Source organism: Melospiza melodia, unplaced genomic scaffold (assembly GCF_035770615.1).
Source record: "Melospiza melodia melodia isolate bMelMel2 unplaced genomic scaffold, bMelMel2.pri scaffold_37, whole genome shotgun sequence".
Lineage (NCBI taxonomy): Eukaryota > Metazoa > Chordata > Aves > Passeriformes > Passerellidae > Melospiza > Melospiza melodia.
Genome location: NW_026948690.1, coordinates 4,222,197 through 4,248,740, shown reverse-complemented (window position 1 = coordinate 4,248,740; position 26,544 = coordinate 4,222,197). Strand labels below are relative to the sequence as shown.

General features: G+C 50.7%; 1 protein-coding gene across 1 annotated transcript in view; it reads right to left on the bottom strand.

The window, feature by feature from the left end:
• Positions 1-25,466, bottom strand: part of LOC134434466 (nicotinate-nucleotide pyrophosphorylase [carboxylating]-like) — a 75,641-nt gene extending 50,175 nt beyond the window's left edge. The window contains 1 exon segment of the mRNA XM_063183120.1: positions 25,270-25,466. Coding sequence (XP_063039190.1) covers positions 25,270-25,466 — 197 coding nt within the window.
• Positions 25,467-26,544: the final 1,078 nt, after the last annotated feature.

Here is a 26,544-nt window from a genome sequence, read left to right as displayed (position 1 = left end):
GATGATGAGGCCGTTGCCCAGGAGGGCAGCCAGGAAGATGCCCAGCAAGAGGCAGAAGTGCAGGAGCTGCAGCTGGTGCATGTCTGCCAATGCCAGCAGGAGGAAGGGGCAGATGGAGCTGCTGTTGGACATTCTTTCACTCTGGGCTTGGTGGACTGTTGAAAGAAGACATTGACAAAGTGCGACCAATTTCTTTGAGTCAGTCCTTTGTATTTTACTTGGAATGCCCTCAAAATCACTTCTGTTCCTCTGAGGGAACTTTGCTAAACTACTTTATTTGAGTTCGGGTTTGTGCTGCTGAGTTAATGCCTCATCTTCGGCATTGCTCATAAACTAAATACTGGGGATACCCAAGGGACGATAGGGCTTCCTGTGCCCCAGGGCAGTCAGACCCACTGGTCGCCACACAGGTGCCCTTTGTTCATTTCACCACTTTTGATTTCAGCGTGATCACACCTTAAACTTTCTTGAACAATAAAGTGAACTTCGTGCATTCGTCATTTTAAAATAAAATTTTCTCCAAACCCTTCTCTCTTTCCCTGTGCAGCTGGACAGGATGGGATACCAAGAGTTGGTCTGGCTATCTACTGCCTAGAGTTCTGCCTACTGGGACATATCCCATTCTCTATATCCAAGCCTTGTCCCTGCCAGTGCTGCCAGGACCCAGCTCAGCCCTGGGGGCTCAGCTCTGCCCTGCAGACCCCTCCCAGCACAGGACACTGACCAGGGGCATCTCCCTGGCAGCAGGGCCTTAGGGGCAGGCCAGACAAACAGAGATGCTGCAAGCCAAGGTGCTGCTGCTGCTGTCTGTAGAGAGGGGAGGTTGAAGAGGCACTTTCTGAGGGAGATCTGAGGCCCATCGGCTGATGTACAGGGTGACAGTGCAGGAGTCTTATTGGAATAAGGCTCCCAATATTACCAGTTAGGTTGTGCCTGGGCCAGTCTTGCTGCTAGGCTAAAGGCGGCAACTGTGGTGTAATCACCCCAGAGATACCTTGGCTTGCTGGAGATTGCAGCTGGGCACTGAACAAGTCCAGGCTTGTTAGGAACCCCGTTTACCTCAAGAGGAGAGCTTCAGGCGATGGTGAAGAGAAAAGGGAGAGGATTCTGCTGGAGGGTTTAATGTCCAGAGGTTTATTCCATGGTTACAGAGGTCTGAACGTGAGCAACTGCTCCAACAGAATCCCGGCCGCATGGTCTGATTCACCTTTTAAGCTCAGGGACAGGGGGAGGGGAGGTACAGGCGAGCCACCAACCAGGTGAGAGGGGCAGAGTCTCAGGGGAAGATGACACCCAGAAAAGCAAATGACCTCTGGGCATTGGGGCATCCTTTGAACTTGACTAACCACACGACGTCTTGCTGGAATGTTAAGCCTGATTGACAGGACTCACTCAGCATGGGGGCAAGGGGGAAGGGAGAGAGGTACAGGCCCACCTGGGGAAGTGACCGGGAAGTCTAAAATGGGACATTACAGCACACCACAACATCTCCCCCTAGTTTTGTTTAAAAAGAAGAGGACTGTGTTGGTGGTGCAGAATAATTGCCAAACCATGGTTGGTAAATCAGTTTTTCCTCTACAGGAGGGTCAGTGTTTTCCACTGAGGCTTCCTAGTCATCCATTGGAATACTGAGGGCTTCTAAATGGTAGACTTCAGGAGGGGGAGATGAGCTTGAAATTAACTTGAGCACCATGTGTTTGATTAGTCCAAAAACAATGCTAACAACTACAAAACTATAGAAAAAATAAACAGCACTAAAACCACAGTTTTCAGAATAGATCCCAACCAGCCCGAGAGTCCCCAGCCATTGAACAGTCCATTCAGCCAGTTGTCAGTTTCGCTGTTGATGTCCGAGAGCCTTTGTCAAGGTAGTCCATATGTGGTTTGGGCTGCGGTACCATGCAGGAGATCACAGGTGGGATGATCATGAGTAGGATGAGAAGCAGGCTCGGTCTCATGGCGTCTCGAGGCTACACACGAACAGTGGGATCTAAACTGGTACAAAAACTTGAAACAAACATATATTATAAACTATTCCAGATAGGAGGCTTAAATGGAATTTCCCCTAGAGAACGCGTGCTGCGTTTTCTTCTCCAGGCAGCATGAGCAACCTGGGGTACTTCTGTAGATTTCTCTGAGACCTTGGGAACATAGGGCTTTACCCATTTGGAAGGAACCCACCTTAAACCAGAGGGGGTGGACACACAGGCGTATCCACGTCCCCAAGTAACCAATTTGTAAGGTCCCACCATTTTCCAAGTCTCAGGGTCCTTTACTAAAACCGGAGGTTTTTCTTTCATCAGCCTATGACTGTTCCCCCCAAAGTGGCGTAGGATGGGTGGGTTAAGGCTGTCAAAAGAACAATTCAGGAAATTGATCGTGAATAGCGCCCTGGATAACCGGATGTGGGGAGGTTCTACCTTCAGAACCTGTTGTTGCTGGTCCAGGACCCTTTTAATATCACAGTGAGTTCTTTCTACAATGGCTTGACCTGTAGGGGAGTAGGGGATGCCAGTTTTGTGCTCTACTCCCCATTGCTGCAGGAAGCTCCCGAATTCCTTGGATTTGTAAGCAGGCCCATTATCATTTTTCAGCTCCTTGGGGATGCCCATGAAAGAAAAAGCCTGTAAGAGGTGCTTAATAGCATCGATAGATGATTCTCCTGTGTGAGCAGAAGCATAGACCACTCCAGAAAAGGTATCTACACTAACATGAACATATTTCTGCCGTCCAAAAGACTGTATGTGTGTTACATCTCTTTGCCACAGTTCACAACTGTTCAGTCCCCTTGGGTTTGCTCCCATACTCACTGTAGGAAGTGCATGTTGTTGGCAATTTGGGCATGTGGCCACAATCGCTTTGGCCTGTTCTCGAGTGATGTTAAACTGACGAACCAGGCCAGGTGCATTTTGGTGGAAAAGCTGGTGGCTGATTTTTGCCTGTTCAAAAACATTTGGGAGCGTGGCCATCACTGCAGGTGCAGCAAGAGCATCTGCCCTTCTGTTGCCTTCAGCGATAAACCCTGGCAAGTCAGTGTGTAACCTGACATGCATCACATAAAATGGTTGCTCTCGGTGAGTGACTAACTTTACCAGTTTTGAGAGCAATTCGAAAAGTGCGATGTTAGACACTTTTTGCAGTATTGCTTGATCTGCCCTGGATACTACTCCTGCCACGTATGCAGAGTCTGTAATCAGATTAAATGGTTCTGAGAACCTTTCAAAGGCCCTAACAACCGCAGCCAATTCAGCAACCTGAGGTGAACCTTCTACCTCAGCAATGTCTGTCTCCCACTGCTGGGTTTGAGGATCCTTCCAAGTCATAACGGACTTGTGGGACCTCCCGGACTCATCTGTAAAGACAGTTAGAGCCCTTTTTAAAGGTCTCCTACTTAGAGCACTTCTCAATTTTAGGGTAAATTGAACATCTTGTTCGAACAATTTGTGAGCGGGCCGCGCTACTGAAATTTGTCCTGAGTAGGAATCCAGAGCAAACTGCAACACTTCATTTTCTTGAAACAATTGTTCCAGTATTTTCCTAGTATTTTGACCTGATTTTAACTCAACTGGAATGTGAATGCACTTAAAATCACATCCTGCTAACTCCCTGATCCGGGTCCTTGCTTTCCGGATCAGTTCCGCTACCAGCTCCTGAGGCTTTGTCAGTCTCTTGGACCTTTTGTGACTGAGGAAAACCCATTCTATGATCAAGAGAGGGTCCCTCTGGTCCCAATTCTTTTTTGGTGTGTCCTTTGCCTTAGGTGTTTGTTCTTCCTCCCACTGGAAAAAAATTCCATGGAGGTGTGGCAACTTACCTAGGATGATAAATTTGAATGGCAGGTCAGGCCGGCATCGGTTGGCCTGTCTTGTGGACATGCAATTTGAACCTTTTCTAGAGCTTTCCGTGCCTCTGGGGTAACAGACCTAGGAGCACCTGGGTCCTCTCCCCCTTTCAATAAATTGAAAAGAGGGGCAAGGTCTTCATTGGTCAGACCGAGCCATGGTCTTACCCAATTCAAAGACCCACACAACTTGTGGACATCCGCAAGGGTCTTGATCCTTGGATTGATTTCTAGTTTTTGAGGAACAATGGTCCTATTTCCAATTTCTAAGCCCAAATACTTCCAAGGTGGCATCTTTTGAATTTTCTTTTCCTGGAGCTCGAACCCTGCAACAATCAATGCATCGATCGTTAGGTCAAGCGCATGTGTGAGTAAATCATCATTGAGGGCACACACAAGGATATCATCCATATAATGATAGATGATGGCCTTCTCTGCGGCTGCACGTACTGGGGAAAGCACGGAAGAGACATACCACTTGCAGATAGCTGGAGATACCTTTAATCCCTGAGGAAGAACTTTCCAATGTACCTTTTCATAGGTGATTCCATATTAATGGAAGGGACAGAGAATGCAAAACGCAGTGCATCGTCAGGGTGCAAGGGGATTTGGAAAAAACAATCTTTAATATCAAAAACAGCTAATTTCCAATCTTGGGGAAGCATTGTTGGGGATGGCATACCAGGCTGGGGAGAACCCATATCTTCAATTACATTATTAATTTGTTGGAGGTCGCAGAGGAGCCGCCATCTATTTTTGTCAGCTTTTTGGATGACAAACACTGGAGAGTTCCATGGGGACATGGTCTCCACAATGTGGCCCTTTTTTTAGTTGCTCTTCCACTAGTTCCTCAAGCACCTTTATTTTTTGTTTACTGAGCGGCCACTGTTTCACCTGAACTGGTTTGTCTGTTATCCACTTCAGTTTTTGGGTGGGGCACTGTTGTTCAATGACTGCTGTACAAATACTCTGTGGAGAGCCTGGAATATCAATTGTGACACTGGATGGCCCACTGGGCCATTAAATCTCTCCCTAACAAAGGTTCCGAATAATCTAACACAAATGGACGGATATTTGCCAATTGTCCGTTTGGTCCCTCGAATTGAATAATGCTTTTGGATTGTCTTGCCAATTGCAGACCTCCTACACCTTGAAGATGACCTGCAACATTTTGCAAAGGCCAATGTGCTGGCCAGTCTTGTACTGGAATCACTGTGCAGTCTGCACCTGTGTCTACAAGCATCTCAATGCGTTTAGACTCCCCACTCCCACTGACATAACACCATAATTTGGGTTTGTCTTTCCCAATAACTTGGACCCGGGCGACTGTGGGCCCTTGTTTTTCAGTACTTTCAGGTAATGATGGCACAGGGATAGCTTGTGCAACAATTTGTCCCTTGGGAAGAAACAGGGGTGGGTGGAAACAATGCAGGCCGAGAACGAATTGCTTAGGATCTGATGTTGTCATTCCCAGAGCCATTCTGATCTCTTGTGGTGTGTGTTTGCTGTCCCCAATGACGATGCACTTGCAACGAATTCGGTTCCAAGTACCCTTCTGTTCAGGATTTACAGAGACAAAATGCAAGTCAGTGTCCTTCAGGTGGAGTGACCCTGTCAGCTGCAACCTGTAAGGCTCATTGACAGAAGACATGGTTAACACAGGATCACCTAAATCATACACAGTCTTTGAAGCACCTGCTTCACTTACACAAACATTAATATTATCGCACGTTTGATTTGTTTTGCTACACTTACTCCCTTGGTCTGCTCTTTTTGTGTCTGCACGCCTGGCAGGCGGGTGCTCCCTTTTCAGTTTTTTTGTTGTTGTTGACCCCCAGGGAGGGCTTATAGTTCTCCTCCCCTGCCATTTCTAAATTCATCAAATTCCCTTTTCAGGGGGCACTGGTTACTCCAGTGCCCTAGGTTATTACAAAGCAGGCATGGTTTTGTGGGCTCAGCCATTGCTGGTCTCTGCTGCTGCCCAGGGTACTGATGTGCTGAGGGGAAAGGCGCAGGGCTGGCAATGGCAACATGCTGAGGTGGCCTTGGCAGCAGCCTTGGTCTGGTGTCTTCAGCCACACTCATCAGAGGCACTTTCCTGTTACACACTAGAAGCATATCTTTTAATGTGGGGGGTGGTTCTACAGGAAGGCTCAGGATTGCCGCTTAACACTGTTAATTTGCATTTGTAAATGCCATTTCCTCTAAAATTGCTTCCCTAGCATTCTCTTTTTTAACTTGTATTTCAATGGCTCTAGTTAACCTTTCTACAAATTTAAAAAAAAGGCTCTGATGGTAGCTGTTTAATTTTACTATAGGGCTCAAAAGGCCCCTCAGGTTGTAGGGAAAAGAATGCTTTTTCAGCTGCTTCTTTTACTTTCTCGAGTGTTTCTGCAGGAATTGCAGTAGCTTGGATTGGGGGTGAAGACCATTGGCCCTCACCACAGAGGTGCTCAATGGTGATAGGGTTACCACTGTTGTCTTTGGCTGTGTTTGGATCAGCATGCAAGCCTGGGAGAGCATCTTTTAGCATTTGTTTCCATGCTATTTCCCATAATTTGAATTCCGTGGAGGTCATGAGACAGGAAAAAAGTTGTTTTAAATCATATGGAATCACCACAGTCCTACTCAATTCAGAATTTAAAAGGCCACGGAAATATGGACTGTGTGGACCATATTCTTTATGAGATTTACAGATCTCTTTAATCAATTGTCATCTAAAAGAACTCCAATTAGCAGTTGGAGCTGCTCCCCGCTGAGCTGCAGGCTGAAAGGTAACAGGAGCCAGTGACAACATGGGACTATGCATTGAATCTGCTGTTCCCTGCTCTGTATCCCTTGAAACAGAAGCATTGAGATCACAGCCACAGGTTTGGGAACAGGCAGTGTGTGTGTCCCCACCGTGGGAACCCGGGGAGGGGGCGGGGACGCAACGGGTACAGGGGGTGGGGACAGGGGGCCGGCCAGAAGCGGGGAAACCGTGGGAACAGGGGGCGAGGTCAGGGGGTGAGCAGGGGGCGGGGATGCCTGGTGACATCATGTCGGCAGACGCCCCCTGGGAGGAGTAGAGGGGCGGAGCTGAGGGTATTGCAGGAAAGAGAGAGGGAGGGGGAAAGGTATCACAAGGAACAGGAGGAGTGGGGGATGGGGCTGGAGTTTTGGGATGGTTAAGGGGATTTTGGGAAGAAGAAGACAAGGTTTGGGAAGATGCCACGTGGCATCCACCATCTTGTGGACCCCTGGGGACTGGGGGCCATTTTGGGCATCACTGCTCTCTGGAAAGCTGACACGTGCTGTGGTTTTCAGAGGAGGGGACATAGGGGATTGGGAAAGGTTCCACGCAGCCTGGCCAGGGCCTTGTGGACAGGGCAACTCAGGCATTTTAGCAGACTCTGGGAGTCGACTTCCCAATGAGTGTGCTCTCTTTAAAATACCAAATTTTGGGGAAAGAGGATTAGGGGTTTTAGAGCTAGGAGAGGGAGAAACAGGGAGAGCAGAGGTACATGGCTTTACATTTGGCTTTTTCTCCATTTCCTTTTGTTTGAGCAATGCTGTTCAAATTTGTAAACTCCAGAACACAAATTTAGCTGAGGGTGCATTGCCAGATTGTCCTAATGTTATCAATTCATTCCCAACTTTATCCCAGAATTGAATAATGTGGATTTCTTCAGGGGAGATTTTTGGGAAGTGGAGGAAAAGCCATCTTATAAACTGTTTCCATTTTCCCTTTGAGAACTTAACATTACCACTGTCTAAAATGGTAACAATATTATAAAACACTCCTTTTTGTACAATGCTGAGTTTCAAACCCATGTTAGATGTAAAAAAGCAAAGGACTAAATCCCGCCTGACCAAAAACAAAGCTAAAATCAGCTACCGATTTAAAAAAAAAACCCACAGATAGGAAAGCGATAACGAGCTGACAAAAGCTTTACAATGCTGCTGTATATACTGCTTTTAAAATTCCCGGGCAGCAGCAGCAGGGCACGCCCTGCCGAGCCGAGGTGGAAACAAAGCCTCCCCCGCCGTGGAATGCAGCCCCCCCGTGGAGCAGAGAGAGCAGCCACGCCACATGGCAAGCCGAAACCCGGGCCCCCCCCCCGTGCCGCGTGTGCAGAGAACCCCCCCTCCCCCGCACAGAGAGCTGAGAAAGAGAGTTCCCCACAGCAAGAGAGCCGAGAGCCCCCCCTCCCCCGCACAGAGAGAGAAAGATCTCCCGACCACGTGGAGAGAGCCAAGCACGCTGCGCTGCAGAGCCGGGGGGAAGGGCAGAGAGCTCCTGCTCCAGCGCGAATTCCAAAAGACAGCAAAACACGTGGCAGAAAGCTAAAAGCTAGAACGCAATGAATTCCCATCTGTGGGGCTACGCAGCCAAAAATGCAAAGGCAAAAAATGGAACAGAACTCATGGCAGAGTCTGTTTTTGAGCTCCTGCTCTACCGAGAGCAGAGATACTCACCCGAAAGGGAAGCTGTATCTGGCTGGGTACAGGCAGGTCTCTTCACCGGAACAAGACCTCTCTGTGGGCAAGATAGGCTCCCCTGTTCTTCTTCTGGAAAATCTGCTCACCAGAAAGGAGCTGGGCTTTCCAGAGGCGCCGAACAGTCCACGAAACTTCTTCTGGGAATATTCCCAAAGTCTCTAGCTGAGGGTTTTGCAACCAAAGCCCTTCCAGCTGGATGCACGGCTGCTAGAAGCTTCTCTGAGGTACTGCGAGTCTGTCTTCGGCTGCAGAGTCGCTTTGCCCGCCTCAGGGACGCCAAATATTGGAAAAAGGCTCCCAATATTACCAGTTAGATTGTGCCTGGGCCAAAGGCAGCAACTGCGGTGTATCACCCCAGAGATACCTTGGCTTGCTGGAGATTGCAGCTGGGCACTGAACAAGTCCAGGCTTGTTAGGAACCCCGTTTACCTCAAGAGGAGAGCTTCAGGCGATGGTGAAGAGAAAAGGGAGAGGATTCTGCTGGAGGGTTTAATGTCCAGAGGTTTATTCCATGGTTACAGAGGTCTGAACGTGAACAACTGCTCCAACAGAAAAACCCGGCCGCATGGTCTGATTCACCTTTTAAGCTCAGGGACAGGGGGAGGGGAGGTACAGGTGAGCCACCAACCAGGTGAGAGGGGCAGGGTCTCAGGGGAAGATGACACCCAGAAAGGCAAATGACCTCTGGGCATTGGGGCATCCATTGAACTTGACCAACCACACGACGCCTTGCTGGAATGTTAAGCCTGATTGACAGGACGCACTCAGCATGGGGGCAAGGGGGAAGGGAGAGAGGTACAGGCCCACCTGGGGAAGTGACCGGGAAGTCTAAAATGGGACATTACAGCACACCACAACAGAGACTCAGTGACACAGCCAAAGCTGACAGCCCCTTTCCCTTCCCTTGAGGAGAAGGCTGAGAGCAGCCCTGGCCATGCAGCACCACCTCCACAGCAGGAGGAGCCTGCCCTGATGGGAGTGGGTCCTTCCACCTCCAACTCCTTCCCTGCAGTGTCCATGGGGAGCTGCCAGGCAGGCTGAGAGCTGCCCCTGGCAGGTGGCACATGCCCTGGGCTGGCCAAGAGCCCTGAGGGCTGCAGGAGCTGCTCTGCAGGACAGCCCTGGCAAGCCCTGGCTGCAGCCCCAGCTTCACCCCCTGCAGCCGTCCCTGGCAGCAGGAGCCTTCCTGCCCTGTCCCTCTGACGGTGCCCAGGGCAGGCCCGCTCTGCAGCACATCCTCCTCCTCCTCCTCCTCCTCCTCCTCCTGTGCCACAGAGAAACTGGGAGAGTCCTCCTGACACATCTCCCAGGCTGTGGAGTGTGCTGGCTTCAGGAGATTCCTCCAGGAGCACAGCGGACATTGCCCTGCACCCACACACTCACCATGCACAGGACTGTGAAGATCTTTCCCCAAGTGAAGTCTCAGCTCAATGTCTTCCCAATCCTGATTGCCTTCAGCCTGTCTCTGCCTGGCTCTTGTCCCCTCAGTGTCTGCAGGCAGAGCCCTCAGCCCTGCTGGGCTGGGAGAGGAGCTGGTCCTGGGAAGAGCTGTTCCTTTAAAGCTCAGCAGCACAGACACAGCACAAGGACTTTAAAGAGCTGCTTGGGGATTGGTTGTTATTTATATCAAACTCAGTCCCTGAGAGAGTGCTCAAAAATTTCTCAAGAACTCAAAATTAAATTGAAACGCTGAAGTTTCTTGAAGTTTTAATGGATCTCACTGAGAGATCCGACTGAGAAAGTGTCCCCCGGTTCCAGTCTGAGCAGAACACTGGAGGCAGTGATGACAGCTGGGGACAAGCAAGGCAAAGGTGTCTCTGGTGCTGAGCAAAGCTGGATGTGTTTCAGGAATGCAAAGGGCCAAGGCCTGAGCCCCAGCCCCTGGCCAGGCAGATCCTGTCCCTCCCTCCTTGCTCAGGGCTCTTCCCGGGATGGGCACTGGCATGTGGGGATGTGCAATGGCAAGGGCAGGAGCATGGAGCAGCCCCTGCCAGGCTGCTGAGCAGGGACAAGGAGGCAATGAGGCCCCAGGCCTGCAAGGGTCACTTGTCCCCTCGTGGCCTCAGGCCCAGGCCCAGCAGCCATGGCCAAAGTGCTGTCCAAGTTGGCTCTGGCAGGGCTGTCTTGCAGCTGCTGCACATGCCTGTGCCCTGTGCAGCCCAGGCTGTCCCACGGTGTCCCTGCCCTGCGCCTCTGTCCCTACAGGCTGTGGGAACAGGTTCCCCTGTACCTTTTGGACACATACCTTTGCATATTGGAATGTTGTCCACATGGATGGCTACAGAACACTAAAACATAAATTCTCATCCCTTTTTTCTGAAAATATCGGATCATAAGTCTCTACACTATCCTTTGGTGGTTTTCATTCTAATAAAACTGATCCTTCTGAATAGAAGGTTGTCCTTCTTTGTGTGTAATATCTAATACAAAGGTTAGGAATAATTTTAGGCATAGGGATTCATCACCATAGCACTCCTGGAAGGGGCCAAGTTAGAATCTTTCAATTTCAATTCAATTTTTCAATACAACTGTTGTTCTGGAAGCTTGAAACATAACTGAAGAGAACAATTGGGAAGTTACTTTGTCCTGCATCCTTATGGTGCTTCTTTTTTATGAAATTCATGTGTGAAATTATTGCTAACCTGATGTCACTTGTATCTTTAGAGGAAAAAAGGGGTGACTAAGGGTAACTAAGGCCTATCCATAAGACATTCTATAAATCTTTAGATCACTGAGCCCCAAAGGATAAGTTATCATGGCGTACCATGATAAAGGGTACCTTTATCAACACCATATGGATCACCCTGTTGCTGGCCTTTGGACACTCAACTTTTCAGCTACCTCATACAGACATGTTCATACACACAGACAAGTGTGCAAAAAGGTTTTTCATCTGACTCCACCAGATCCCACTGGCTCTGCAGAGCAATCAATACACATAGAGTCTAATGAGGAAACAGGGTACTGTGGAACAGTGCATGCACCAGGTGAAAGGCAGGGCCTTACAAGCACACTGATCAGCATTTGTCAGCATCTGTCAGCATGAGTGACCCCACTTATGGTATTATTCCTTTATTTTCCTATGTCTATTTCTCTCCAAACCACCTTGATCCCTCCATTTTCCTTCTTTGGTTCTTCCCCTAACATTCCATATTAAGTCTAGTGAAATTCAAAAATGCTACTTCCTGGCATCCCAGTATTAACCCTGTAACACTAGGCAGTAATACCAGCCATTCTGCAAAGCCTTTTGGAGAGCCACTCTGCTGACCCATGGTGATAAGTTTTCTTCTCAGATCATGAGGCTGAGGCTGTCCTGGAACATCTGGGAATGTTTGTATTTATGTATTTATAAATGTATTTTTTAATTTAATGTATTTCATTTATTTATTTATTTAACATCTTTTACCATGGTCCACATGTTCCATATGGTATACCATGTCCCCTGCTACAGAAGACTGCTCTTACTTTCAAACTGAAGATAATACTGAATAAACTTCTGTCCTTCAGTGGAACCAATCTACTGACAGAGTCTGATGTGAATCTCTCCTGGTCGCCCTATGTTACAGTGATTGACAGGGGTGTTGGCCAAATAATATCTCCCAAAGCAGCAGCCATCTTTTGGCAATGTGAAAGTTGGTCTTGGACCACATAAGCCATGTTGTAAAACTCAACCCCCGGCTGCCCCACCTGTCTGGCCCCTTCCTTTGCTGACAGCTCTGCCTCCTACTTGCCTCTGCCTGCCCACACAAAGCCTTGGGCTGGCCCAGGTTCCTTCTGGGGAATGTGTTGCACCACAGCCCTTCCCAGGAAGCAAAATTTCTTTCTCTTTTTTCCCAATCTGGGCCTCCCCAGCTGCCCTTGGCATTGATGTTTTCCTTTTTCAGGCTGTTCTCTACTATGTCAAAAGGATCCACCATCTCTGAAACCACCCTTCCGTCCCTCCCAGGGCTCTCCTCTGCTGTCCTCAGTCTCCACCCCACTGAGCACAGAGCTCCTCTGTCCCTGTACAGTGCTCATGTGCTTGAGGCCATGGGTGCCTGGACAAGAAGGACGGTTCTTTGTACAGGAAGGAAACCACAGAGCCCCAGGGTTTTGAAGGCAGATCAGAGATACTCACCAGAGGCCAAGGCCAGCCAGAACTGTCTGTCCTTGCAGCTTTTGTCTGAAAGCAACCTTTGGATATTTGTGGAGTTTTGGAGGTGGAATTCCATTTCAGCCATGGGTGCCTGGACCAGAATGACAGTTCATCTTCACAGGAAGGAAAGGGCAGAGCCTCAGTGTTACAAAGGCCGATTAGAGGCAGCCCTAAGGAGGCCAAGGCCAAGCAGATCTGTTTGTCTTTACAGCTTTTGTCTGGGAGCAATCCTTTTTAAAATGGAATTTGGGAGGCCAGATTCCAGTTTTCTCCATGGGCCTCTGGACATGGACAGTTCTTTTCCATAGGAAGGAAACTAAAGAGCCCCAGTATTTCACAGGCAGATAAGAACTGGCCCTCAGGAAGCCAAGGGAACTCAGACAGTCCTGGCAGCTTTTGTCTGGGAGCTATCCTTGGATATCGTGAATTTTGGAGGCAAATTCCCAATTTTGGCTATGGACACCTGGACTTGAAAGATGTTTTTTCCATGGTAAGAGAAGCTTGGCCCTACAGTGTTTTGAAGGCAGATGAGAGGTGGCCTCCAAGATGCCAAGGCCATCCTGAGCTGTCTGTTCTGGCAGGTTTCATATGGGATAATCTTTGGATTAATCAAATATGGAGGTAGAATCCCAATTTCAGCCATGAACCCCTGGAGCAGGAGAGTTCTTTCCCACAGGAAGAAAAGCACAGGACTCCAGGGCTTCAGGAGCTGATGAGAAACAACCCTTAATATGCAAAGGTCAGCTGAAACAGTCAAGCCAAGCCAACCAGATCTTTTTCCATGTTCTTGGATCCCTGGGGCCCTGCAGCATCACAATTGCCCCTTGGTTCCATGAGGCCCCATAGTATCACAACAGATCTTTGTTTCCATAAGGCCCAATGGTCTTGGCTCTGCAGTAGCACAATGGCCCCTTGCTTCCATGAGGCCTTGCAGTGTCTGACAATGGCCCTTTGGTTCTATTGGGGCTCCCCAGGATCACAATGGACCCTTGGTTCCATGAGGCCTGTCGTGTCATACTGACCCCTTTATTCTATGGGGACTCAGCGTGCCAGAATGGTCTCATGGCTTCCATGAGGCCCTGCAGTTTCAGAAAGAGCTCCTTGGTTCCACAAGGCCCTGCAGAGTCCCTTGATTCAACGAGGCCTCAAAGTGCCGGAATGATCTCCAGGATTCCATGAGGCCATGCAGTGTCACAAGGGCTCCTCTGTTCCATGAGGCCCTGAAGCACGGAATGGACACTTGATTCCGTTGGGCTTCTCACTATCAGATCAGTTCTTAGTTCCATGCAGTCCTGAATGTCACAATGGTCTCCTTGGTTCCCCAGAGTCAGAATGTCCCCGTGGTCTCATGGAGCCCCACTATGATCCCCTTGATTCCATGAGGCCCTGCTGTGCTAAAATGAGCCCTTGGTTAAATGAGGCCCTGCTGTGTCACAATGACCCCATGGTTCCAGTGGGTCCTGAAGTGCTATAATGGTCTCCATGGTTCCATGAGGCCCCAGAAGGTGACAATGGACTTTTGACTCCATCAGTTTCCATGCTACAAACAAAATCTCCTTGGCTCCACAGTGTCATAAGTGACCCTTGGTTCCGTGAGGTGCCTCCCACAGCCTCTCAGAGACCTTCTCCCCCTCAAAGGCCCCAACAGCCCTTCATGGCCTCTCAGAGCCCCTCATGGCCCCTAAAAACTCCTCATGGCCCCTCAGGACCCCTCACAGCTCATGACCTCTCATGTCACATCAGAGCCCCTCTAAGCCCCTCGCAGCCCCTCACGGCCCCTCACAGCCCCTCATTGCCCCTCACAGCTCCTCACCCCAGAGCCCCAGGCCGGGAGCTCCTCCAAAGGAGAAGAGATCGGGTCCTGCTTGTTCTCCTTTTATTTGAGTCCCTTGACAGCCACAAGTAAATAAAGGCTGAAATGGAGCCTTTCCCCAGCGTTTCCCTTGGGGTTAACTGCGGGCTGAAGCTCTGTGCTGGCGCTGGCCCGAGCGCCACCATCCCTGCAGTCACCAGGCCTTTGCTGTCCCCCCCGTCTGTTCCCTGTCCCCGAGTCCCGCCCGGCTCTGGTAGCAGCAGCAGCCGCAGTGCAGGGGGCGCCGGCCCGGCCCAGCTGGGGCTCCCGGCCAGGAGCAGCAGCAGCGCCGGCCCCTTCCCGCCTGCTCCTGCCTCGGCTCCCAAGGGCTTTTTCCAGCTCCGTTCTGGGCTAGAGCAGCAATCACCCACACACAGCCCTGACTGCTCAGGGCCCGCCTGAGCTGCCCTGAGCCAGCCCTCAGAGGAAGAACGGATCGGGTTCCAGCACTGTTTTCAGCTCTGTTTTACTCACCCTGAGGTGACAGCAGGAGGCTGTTGCTGCCTTTGCCTTGGGAATCGGAGATCATGGCTGCTCTTGCCACTCTTCTGCTTGCCACTTGAAGATTATCTGTAAAATTGCAGTTGCCTTTTTTAATCAGTGCTCCCCAGAGTGCTTTTGTGACAGTGAATTTAGGAATCCTAAATATCAGAGGGTTTTTGGAAAACTGCAAAAGGCGGGCCTCAGAGACAGCAGAACTGTGATTAGAGCTAAGCAGTAGCCATAAGATTTGTCAGCAGAAAAGTTCTATTATAAGTAGAAAGTAAGGACAAATAGAACAATGGTTTTTATATTAACGCTTGGTAGAATAACTCCCTAAGCTATAGAAAAGAATATTAGGAAATTCTAAGCTTGAGCTCTCTGCATTGTGTTTTAAGGCTCACAAGAAGGTATTTCATTCAAAGTAAGCAAGCAATGTTTTAACCAAAGGTACATGTGCTTATAGTGGTTGGATGGAACTACCGTCAATATGCTTTTGCTTTGTGGGATTAGTAAAGAAACTTTTAAAGTAAGTGGTAACATTGCGTTCTTTGTCTGCTGCCGAGGACATGAGCTGCTGGCATCATCCCATTCTCATAAGCATGTAATGAGACTGATGCTGACAAATAAACTGCTAAAGACATGTTCTTTAGCAGTCCCATCCTGTTGGTGATTTGTACATGGCCCTCAGCCAGCAATAGGCGAGTCATGGTCATCATGATTAGAAGATCTTGAAATGCTCACAAGTCCCTGAGCACTAAGTCAAGAAGAATTAAAGCCACACAGGCCGCATTTGCAGTGATCAAACACAGCCCTGTTGCTGCTGCTGAAATAGAATCAACTGACAGAGACAATTACAGAAATTACCTCTGGAGCATCTAATCAAATGAAAAAATCCACCAGGAGAAAGAGAAACCAGAACTTCTTGACTCCCTGCATTGTTTCTTCCGAGCAGCAGCAGCAAATGGAGATGCGCAGAGGTATTTCCAGCTGCTGCGGATCCCAGCGGGAGCCCAGCCTGCTGACCAGGCCCAGCGGGAAGCTGAGCCCAGCCCAGGGAGCTCCCGCAGTGTCGGGAGCTCAGCGTACGCGGGGCCAGGCCCAGAGCCCCATTGCGGGGCAGCGGCCCAAACCTCCTGCTCCTGCCACACAGCGCCAGCCTTCTCCTCCTCCTCCTCCTCCTCTCCCAGCACGGCACAAATTCCAGCTCGGAGGAGGCTGCCCCAGAGAGGGCTCCGGCTCCTGCTTCAGCCTGAGTGTCTCTGCAGAGGTACAGGGCATCTTTCAGGCACTTCCACAAGCTCAGGGTTCCCATTTCATGAGGAATCTGGAATGAAAATGACCTTGTAAGGAAGGACAAAAGCGGAGGGAATGGATTGGAAATTAATAGCAAAAATGATCCTTTGTATAGGCAAAGCTCACTAAGTCATTCCCCGCATTTCTCCTTTTCAGATTCTTTCAGTCATCTCCTGAGAGATCCAGCTTGTTCTGGTGCCTTTCATGAACTGACTGTAACTCTAGATTTATATCAATGCATGAGATGTAGAAGCATCTGAGCTAAACACAGAAACAAACTCTCTCTGTCAGCCCATTTTCATCTTCTACATCACTTTCAAGATGTCCATGAGGATGCTGGAATGATTATCACACAGCTCTCCATTTCTGGCTGCAGGCTCTGGAGATTCTTTCTCTGCATTCAGTCAGGCTTGCATTCCCTAACAATTCCTGGTAGCCTGTCATGTTTTCTTAGTGTAGAATAGTAACAATGAAAACCTCATCAATGGCACAAGTGCCCAGCCCACAAAAAAAAGAAAGATCAAGCTGTAAAGTTCTTCAAACATTTGTCCTGCTTTGCTGCAAGAGTCGTGCTGCACGCACGGCGTGGAAAGCCAAGAGAAGCTGCAATTGGTGGCACATCTTTGTGACAGAAGCTGCACCTCGTTCTCCAGGAAAGGTTCTTGGAAAGAGCAAACAGGACTGTGGACAAGATTCTGGAAGAACTGAAACAGTTTTAGGAAATGAAATGAAAACAGAAAGAAACAATCTGAGATGTTTTACTCTCTTTGTTTTTATGCCTCCTTTTGCAATACTTCTCCATCCCATTAATTCCAAATGGATCTCACCTCTAAGATCCATGACCTGGCATGTTTTAGACACTGTAAAATACCATGAGCTATACACAGTTTGCCTTTCCCTGTTTTTTGTTTTTTTGTTTTTTTTTTTAATGGAAAGCAATGCTGCTCAGCTAAATGCAGTACTTCGGTCAGGTAAAAACTCTGAATTCAGAGAATGGGCTCCAATAGAGGTTGACCCTCACCAGGGACGATGCACAGCAGTGACCAAGGGGATTCCTGTGCTACTGCCCAGAGTCCAGACTCTGGGTCTTGGCTGAACACGGCAAAGTTCCCATGTTTGGACAGGTTCAGGGGCTGCCCCCTGGGAGCATAGGCTCAGCACGGAAGCGAGCAGGCAATGGACAAACGGACACAGGGACAAATGGCCCCAGATTCAATTGCAGCGGCAGCGGCAGCAGCGGCAGCAAAACCAGCAAAACCAGCGAAACAATCGACATTGTTGACTCCCTCACAAAAAGCCAGGGATGTTGCAGGGAATGCTCCAAGCACGGTGCCAGCAGGCCCAGCCCAGGTGGGGATGGCTGCAGGTACCTGGGCTGCCTGCGGAAGAGGCCACGGGTGCGTTCCTGCTCCTGTGTGCGCTGCAGGGCTGCACCTGGCAAAGAGCGAGCGCAGCCAGAGCTGAGGGGCTGCGGGAGAGGTCGGAGAACATGGCCCAGCCCTGCTCTGCCCAGGCAGGGACAGCCCCGGGATGCCCAAGGGGATGGAGCATGGCCCCTGCGGGGTGTCTGCCCAGCCCCTCTTCCGTCCTGTCCATGGGCATGGGATGGGATTGGGTGGGATGGGATAAAATGGGGTGGGATGGAATGATGCCAAGTTGGCTGCGGGCACCAACCCTGTGGCCCTGCTCTGCCACTCACCCTCCTGCGACAGCTCAAACGGCACCACCTCTTTGGATTCATGTGCTGAGGCATCTCCAGGGCCTTCTTCCTCCTCTTCCCCCCAGGCCACCTTGGGCACTTTCAGGGGTCTCTGCTCCATGATAATGACTGGTTTTGTGTGGGCACCTGCAGAAGAGAAGCCTCGGGAAGGCCACGGGTCACCAAGTCCTGTAGTCTGGCCTCGAGGTCAGCTGCAGGAAAAACACCTCGGAAAGGCTTCAGGTCAGACGGGAACGAGTGCGCTGTGTGGGGGCTCCTCACAGCACCGCTCTGTCCCGTTCTGCCCTGTTGTGTGTTCCCAGCACCTGGGCAAGCTTCTATTTCCCACGTGTAAAAAAAGGGCCCTTGGTCACCGGGTTCCGTTCCATGGCACAGAGACCGTGCTGCAGCGTGCCACCCAGGGCCCTTGCACACACTCCCTGGTGCCCTGGGGCTGCCCCCAGCCCAGCCAAAGTGGCCCAGGCTGGAAGGAATGCCTGGCCCCAGGTGTCTAAGACAGCCCGCACAGGATCTTTGGGAAGGGCTCAGACCATCAGCAAACACTGCCCGGCTCTGCGGGCTCAGTCCTATCCCCATATCTTTCCCTGAGAGCATTTGAATTTCAAAATTAGAATCATTTGAAGGGAGGGGATTTACATTTTCCATTTCAGAGAAGCCTTCTGCCTTCATTAGCAGACACCTCTCTCTTAAACCAAGACAATTGTTTATCATCTTGCAGATGTGCAGTTGCTGGGGAGCCCCGTTTTACACCAGGGACCTGGAGAACCATTCCCAGCAATTGGGAAAATCCTAGGTGGTCCATCCACAGATAGATGAGGTCTCCAAATGTGCCCTGAAATTTGGTCCAGCTCTTAGAGGCCTAAAAGAGGAAGTCCAAAGGACTTGATGATATTTTTTGGCCCAGAAAGCCCTGCTGCTGATGGCACACTTCACAATCAGCAGGGGACACAGCTAGGCCAAAGCCCAGACCTCTGCTGGAGCCTTTCTCCTCAAATACCCTTCAAGCAGACCTCCATGAAAGTCACTTGGGAAAGTTTCTTCTAATGATACATTTCTGGCACATAACTGAACAGGCTTATGTGAAAGATTCTAAAGCAGCTGCTCTGGAGTCAAAGAGCCAGCTCTAAGAGTCCTTGTCATCTCTTTGTAGCTAAATCCCACTTTGGGGGAATTGAGGGTGTTTGGAACAAGCTAGAGAGCAGACCTCTGAGTTTTTTAGATGATGCCATTGCTTTTTCTTCTCTTCTACATAGAGAGGAAGGGTGAGTTTGGCTCACATCTCCACTGCATGGCTCACAAGGCCGCAAGACTTGTAGTTACAAGAGCTTTGAAGGATTTCTTGGCCAAAAAGACACTGCCAACAAGGATATTTATGTTTTCCAGCCAGTCCTTCAATATTTCGTCTTATGGACTCATGCTACAGTGTACACTTGTTGCCTTCTGATATAAGGCAAGGCGAGCTGGTTTCGAGGAACAACACGGTGACCCAACTCTCCAGGGTCGCTCGGGCCAGAGAAGCATGCAGACACCAATGTGGTGGACGGTCAAAGGCCTTTATTATCTCTTCTCGTGGGGTTTTATAGTCTAAGGGGGTCTGCCTACGTCAGAGGGGGGTCTGCTTTACCTTGTATGATTAGTAAGGAGTGGAAAGTTATCAGGAGTGGGGTGGAAGGTTACTAGCACTACCGTTAGGGAGGCTACATTCCTAGTTACATTCCTAGAGAGATCTTTTATCTTAAGGGATTAGGGGAAAAAGGAGTCCTACTGCTTTCCGTCACATTGCATGATCTTCCAATCGCCTGTCCTTATCTACCACATCTCCCCCCCCCCTTTTCACAAATGAACGAAGTAGTCATATACATAGGCACTGAAATGAGGTATAAGGTTGTAGTTCGACAAGGGAAAGGGGTTTGTTGAACCTGAGTAAGTTTTTGCCAGGGAAGTTTAGAAAATCTTGTGACTGGCAGTGTTCCCTGGTTGAATTCACAGCAATTGTTGCCGGCCTATGAACAGGATGTTGGCCCGTTCTAGACGGGTCTGAACAAATGAGACTAGCTTGTTCAGCAGCCATGGTCTGAAGGTAACAGCTAAAAGTAGCATTGCCAATGGACCTATTAGGGTAGAAATCAGGGTGGTTAGCCATGGTGATTGACTGAACCAGGACTCGAACCAACCCTGTTGGGCTTTTCTGTCTTTCTGTCTCTGAGCCAGTCTGTTTGGGAGTTCCGCCATGGAGTCTATTACAACTCTTGTGTGGTCCGCGTAGAAGCAGCACTCCTCTCTCAAGGCGGCACACAGGCCTCCTTGCTGCATGAACAGGAGGTCCAGTCCCCGCCTGTTCTGCAAGACCACTTCTGAGAGTGAGGAGACTGACTTCTCTAGAAAGGAAATGGATTTCTCCATCCTTTGCAAGTCCTCATCGATTGTCGCTTGCAGCTGGGACAGTCCTTGGTGCTGGGTCGCTAAGGCTGAGACACCCATGGCCGTTCCGGCTGCTCCTAGACTGAGCAGCATTGCGATAGTTACACCTGTTATTATTTCTCTTTTGTGGAGCCAGCTGGGTTCCTCGAAAAGGTGATACACTTCTTCGTCTGAGTGGTACACGACCCTAGGAACAATCAGAACTTGGACACAAAAGTCGTTAGAGTCATCGAATTCGGCAAGGAACACACAGGGACTCACTCCAGACCACTGGCAAACCCACATCCCAGGTGCGGATGGGACTACGCACTTATTGTATTTCCTGTCGGGCTTGACTACTTTGGTGCAGATGTTGCCTCTCCGCCTAGCTAGGCTTGCATTGCCCCGGCCTGTGACTTGACTCAGGGTGATTCCTTTGCTAGGGTTATCCCATCTGCACTGGTGAAGGGCGTCAGCTGTGGAGTAACTGAAGGGAGTGTTTAAGGCGACTCCTTCATAAAAAGGGGGTTTGACATCGTAACAAAGCCAGCAGGATTCGGTTAGGTTAGGGTTGGATTCGTTCAGGGATACAAAGGTAGCTTCTAACATACGAAGGATTGGGTCTGAGTCCGACCTGGCTGAGCGGCCTGTCTGAAAGGCTTCCACATGGCCGGTTGGGACATTGCTGACCCCTGTGGGTAAGGTTTTAGGGTAGGTTACGTTTCTCCCTTTCGGCACGCTTTTAATCCCTTTGTTGGGTCCGACCACTCAGGGCGCCGATGGTTGGAGCCTGATAATTCGCACATTCACCCTCTCTTTTGACCCTTGAAGGACTACGGTCCACGTTCTGCCTACGGCCCAACTGGGGTGATGTGGCTGCAAGACCGTCATGTTGTAGTCTGTGCATTTCCAAATTTTTGGTGATTTCGATAGAAGCTTCCATGTAGGAAGATGGGTGTTTTGCAGCCGCTGGGTGCCCAGGTGAACTGTAAGAATTTGTCGGGCTCTTGTGGATCCCACCCAGGCCCCGATGGTCTGGCATCTGTAACTATGGTTTCGCAGCCCCAGTGCCCACAATATCCCCACCCTGGGTGATTACAGTAGCTTTTCCCAGGGTTTGAAGCTGGGCATCAGTAGGATAGGTACATGTGTGTGGCGTGTGGGGAATTGGGGTCTACCTTTGGTCGTCCTGGAAACAGGTTGGTGATGCGGAGCACGAAGGATGGGGTGCTCGGTGTGGTGATTTCTTTGAGCACCTTGTCACTACTAAGGTGTCGCATGACCCCTCTGAATGGCTGATGGGGGTAGTGGTCTGGGCTGGCTTGCCCTCTGGCAACAAGCCCCAACAGTAAAATCACACAGAAACACAGTTGATGCTTGGGTCCCACCCATGCGGGTCTCTCGGGCGCTGCCTGGTGGCTTGGTGGTCTGTCACTTTCCTCTGGAATGGGGATCTACACGTCACGAGGACGTCCCACGAGCATCTCCTGTAAACAGAAACTCGCAATTCCCATCAGTCTCATTCTGCTCGTTATGGAGGTCGGGCTTAATTGACTTAAGGGGACACCACCTGATTTTGCCGTCCTTTTTGACAGCTGCGTACCCTCTCCCTGTGAGAATCAACCTCCAGCCCCATTCCCATTCACCTAGCTCGTTTCTAATTACCACCTGTGGGCCCTCTTCTAGCGTTCGGTTGGCCCAGTGTTTTTGGACGTGACTGTTTGTTTCATCTCCCCTAGAGAACTGATTCAGTGCTAGCAAAGCGGTTGCCAACATACGCGCCTGATCTCCTGGGGGAATGGCATTGGCAAAGCCCTCTGCTTTCGCCAATACTTCTAGCTGGGATTTCAGGGTCTGATTTGCTCTCTCGACTATGGCCTGCCCGGTACTGTTATATGGGATACCTTGCACTAACGTGATGCCCCATTTTGAGGCGAATTCTTGCACTGGTTTGGAGGTGAAATTGGAGCCATTGTCCGTCTTGACCTGCTTGGGGATACCAAGCCAAGCCATGGCTGTCAGCCAGTGCTGAATTGTGGCTTTGGAGTTTGTTTTGGGGTGCTGTGTGGCTATGATCGTTCCGCTATAAGTGTCCACTGTCACTGCAAGCCATGCTCGGGGCTTCAGCAGTTGACACAAGGTGAAGTCCGACTGCCAGATCTCTGAAGGCTTGAGACCTCTCAGGTTGACCCTGCAGGTCCATAGGGGTGACTTCTGGCAATGAGAGCAGGTGGCCACCACATGTTTTGTGTCCGCTGTCGAGATTTCACATCTCTTCGCCAGTGCTTTGGCTCCGATGTGGAGCGACTTGTGCAGTTGACAAGCTTCCTGCAACGTCCATACGCCCCTTGCTGCGGCGTCCGCTTTGTCGTTGCCCATCTGGAAGTAACCTTTGACTGGGTCGTGGCTGTTGATGTGAATGACTGACACAGTGCCCTGTTGCGAGGAGAGTGCTTCTTCCAGCATTAGGGCTGCTGCAGATGTTGACACACCTGGTCCTGCCATGGCTAGGCAGAGCCTTGCCATGAATATAGAGTCCGTTACAATGTTGAGGTGTTCTTCTTGGAAGAGTCCGCATGCCAGGACGACTGCTGCTGCCTCCAGTTGTTGCACCGACAGTGTGAGGTCACATGCTTTGACACAATGCCATTGTTCTCCTGCCTGCCACACTGCCGTTGCGGTTGAAGTCGTGGAGGAAGCGTCTGTGAAGACCGTTGGTCCTGGCTGCGGTCGGTCCTTGACCTTTGGCGGCATGTCCATGTCGACTACGGTCAGCAGCTGAGTCCAGGGTGGTCTGGAGGAGTAGGAGATTTCTCCTCCAAAGCCGGTGAGAGCAAGGGCTAGGTACTCCGATATTGTGGCTGACTCCGAGGTCGGTTGCTTGCGAAATGGAAGGTGGATGCTTGTCAGCTCTGTCCCTAAGTGTTTCAAGGTGAGTTTCCTGCCTTTCATGATGCGGTTAGCGATGCATTCGATTCCCGGGGAAAAAAGCACGGGCAGGTCTTCCGAGAACCACCCATTGAATCGGTCGGGCCTTTTCAGAAGGTCCTTGAGCCAGTGCTCCCACTCCCCCCTTCGGTGTAAAGTGGACGTACAGGTCCAGTGGCACGGCTGGGTTCCACCTGGCAAGTGTGCCAGTGGACATCTGGCTTTTGATGAAGTCAAGGCAGCTCGTTGCTTGCGGCGTCAGCTCCTTGGGTTCCCAGGGGTGCTTTCCTTTCAGGAGGTCGTATAGAGGGTCCATGACCTCGGGAGGAATCAGGACGATGTTGCAAAGCCACTGCAGCGATCCCACCAGGTGTTGCATGTCGTGGAGTGCTTTGATGTCTCGACGGACTTTCACCTTGGGGGGGTCATGTAGGAGCTTGTGATCCCCACTCCCAGGAAGGTCATGCAGGGTCCGCTCTTGATCTTTGCGCTCGCGATCTCGAAGCCGTTGCCCTGAAGGGTTTCCGTGATTGTGGACACCAGGTGATCTCCTGGCTGCCCCTTCCCTTTCCCGTTTCCCTGGGGCCTGGATCTGCATTCCCTAGCGAGGTGTCTTCCCGCAGCTCCTACAGATCCCTCTTGGGGGTGCTTGGAGTGAGGGTGCTGCCAGGGAAAGCTGTGCCGGCTGTGGACAGCTCACTGAGTTGCTACCCTATCCCCAGAAGCCTGGGCTAACGCGGTCATCCTGCCACTCCTGCCTAAATACAATCCGCCCCGCCCCATTAAAAAGCATGCGGCTTATTTGCCTAATATCAAAAGTGAGCAGATAGTTATTGCTAGCAAGGTCGTCCTCACGAGTGGGTACTACAGCTGAGTTGACCCCTTTTTCTGAAATCGCTTTGGCTTCTTTTGGGTTAACTGGGGTATATGTCCTTTGTTGGTTCCCCAGTGCTCCGGCAACCCCCCCCGGGAAAGTGTGCATGGAGGCTGCTGGTGCCCGGTCCCCACAGGCTGCTTTTATTTTTCCCCGATTGTGTTGTGATTGTTTCCCGATATTGTTTAAAGCTTTATTCGGTTTCACTCGAAACCATATTAATTCTGCTCTCTCAGTTTCCGAGTCCCAGCCAGACTCGGTCGGCTCTTCTGAGCTGTCTGAGCAGCTGTTACTTGACTCTGAGGTGGAAGCTGACTGCCGGTACACTTCCGGCACTCCATGCCGTTTTGTTTGGCTTTGACCCCGTTCCTCCCTTCGGGGGTGGTGCCGTTCCCTCCCCATGGGCACCCCCTGCCTCCTGCTGGGGGAGATCCTTACCCTATAAGGACCTAATTTGAATTAAGCGCTCTGATTGGTCTTACGCTCCACCGCGGGGGCCGCCCCTTCTCCCCGCTCGCCCGCGCATGCCTTGTTAAGCAGGCTGACTGTGTTTCCGCCCCCCGCCTCCTCCCTTCCACCCTCGCCATGTGGTTCGGCGCCATTTTCAAACGCATATGGCGGGGGAGAGTTTTTACCAATCCTGGCGGGGTCCGACAATCCAGCTGCATTCCGCGTCTCCTCCGTGAGTCCCTCCCAGAAGGATCGCGCACGCTGCTCCGCCTCCTGCACCGGATCGGCGACCGGCGGGGAAGGGATGGATAGAGAAACCGTTGATTTTTCGGACGGTTCTGCAGGGGGGCTGGGACCTGGCGGGCTCCGTGGGAGGGTCGGGGAGTCCCCTGGGTGTTCCGGGGGGTCTCCTGGGGGATCCAGGGGGCCTGGGCTTGGGCTCGGGAAGGGGTGGAACTCGCCCGGCCCCCGCATATTCCTGCCTTCAATCCGATCGCTCTCAGAGGCGGTCTGCATCGCGGCCCCCACCCCAGCTTTGGTGTAGCTAATAAACGTGTACGCGTGGCTTTCCACCTCTCCTGTTCTTCTAGCATTTTGCGTAGGGCCTCTTCTACTTTCCCCCATGCTTTGAGGCTTTTACCACTGCCTGCGGACTTAGCATCCTCTGCTGAGGCGGCAGTGCACTTCTCCCACGCTTCCGAGTGTAATATATTTACCGGACGTTTGATCGTCTCCAGCTCTAGGAGCCTTGCAATAGCAAGATTAGAATTCCTGAGCTCACATTTAATTCCCCATTGCTCATGAGCCTGACTTATGACCCTCGCTGTGGACTCCATGGTTCACGCTGGTCCGGAGCATCCCTCCCACTGCACTAGGCCAGCTGTGCATCCGCCGTCCTCTGTCCAGGCGAATCCCCGTTCCCTGGGCGCTGATCAGCTTCCCAGGTGTCGGCACCAGTTGTTGCCTTTTGGTATAAGGCAAGGCAACCTGGTTCTGAGGAAACGGCATGGCGACCCACTCTCCAGGGTCGCTCGGGCCAAGGAGCATGCAAACACCAATGTGGTGGACAGTCCAAAAGCCTTTATTATCTCATCTTGTGGGGTTTTATAATCTAGGGGGTTTTCTAAGTCAGAGGGGGTTCTGTCTTTACCATCTATGGTTAGTAGGGAATGGAAAGTTACTGGTATTCGGTTTAGGGAGGCTACATTCCTATGTTAATTTCTTATCTAAGGGGAACAGGGGATCCTGCCTTCCCATTACACAGCGAGATCTTCCGATCGCCTGTCCCTATCTACCACAATAAAACTTTCAGGATTACTAATTTCCGTCCCATTCATTTTGAGTCAGTTGCAGTTCTGTTTGCAGAGTGCCACCTTCTCAGCTGATTGTGTTTGTGTCCTCCTTTCTCTCCTGCCTCTCTTTGTCTTCTCTGTTTCTCTCTCAGTGCCTCCCTTGAGCCAGGGCAGCTGCCACCAAAGACCCTGACCTCATTTAATTCCCAGTGCAGGAGCTACTACAGCCATGGGTGAAGTTCTGAAGGCTGGCAGTGAAATGTCACTGTAGGATCTTTCTCCACTTGGTTTTTGGTCCCTTCTTAAAAGCTTTGCCTTCAAGGGCAAGAACATCTTTTCCTGGCTGGGAACTGGAATTCCAGGTCCTTGGAGTGTGTGCCATGCAGGACTATACAAACTGGGATCATGTGGACTGGGATTTCACAGACTGGGACTGCACAGACTGGGACCATATGGATCAGGACCATACAGACTGCAGTCTTGCGGACTGGGATTGTATGGGTTGGGATTGTATGGGTTGAGATCGTATGGGTTGGGATTGTACAGCCTGGGATCATGTGGACCAGGATTTCACGGGCTGGGACCATAAGGATTAGGAGCAGAGACTGGGATCATACAATGTTGTGGTGTGTTTGTTTTACTCTCCCTTTGCTTGATTTATTCTCCCTTTGTTTGAAGTTGGAATGCTCTGTTTACCCCACATATTGTAATGGTTCTCCCTCCTCTCCCAGTTAAGTGTCAATCTCTCTGGTCCCCCTGGCTCCCAATATATCAAGTTGTACTCCTCCCCCATT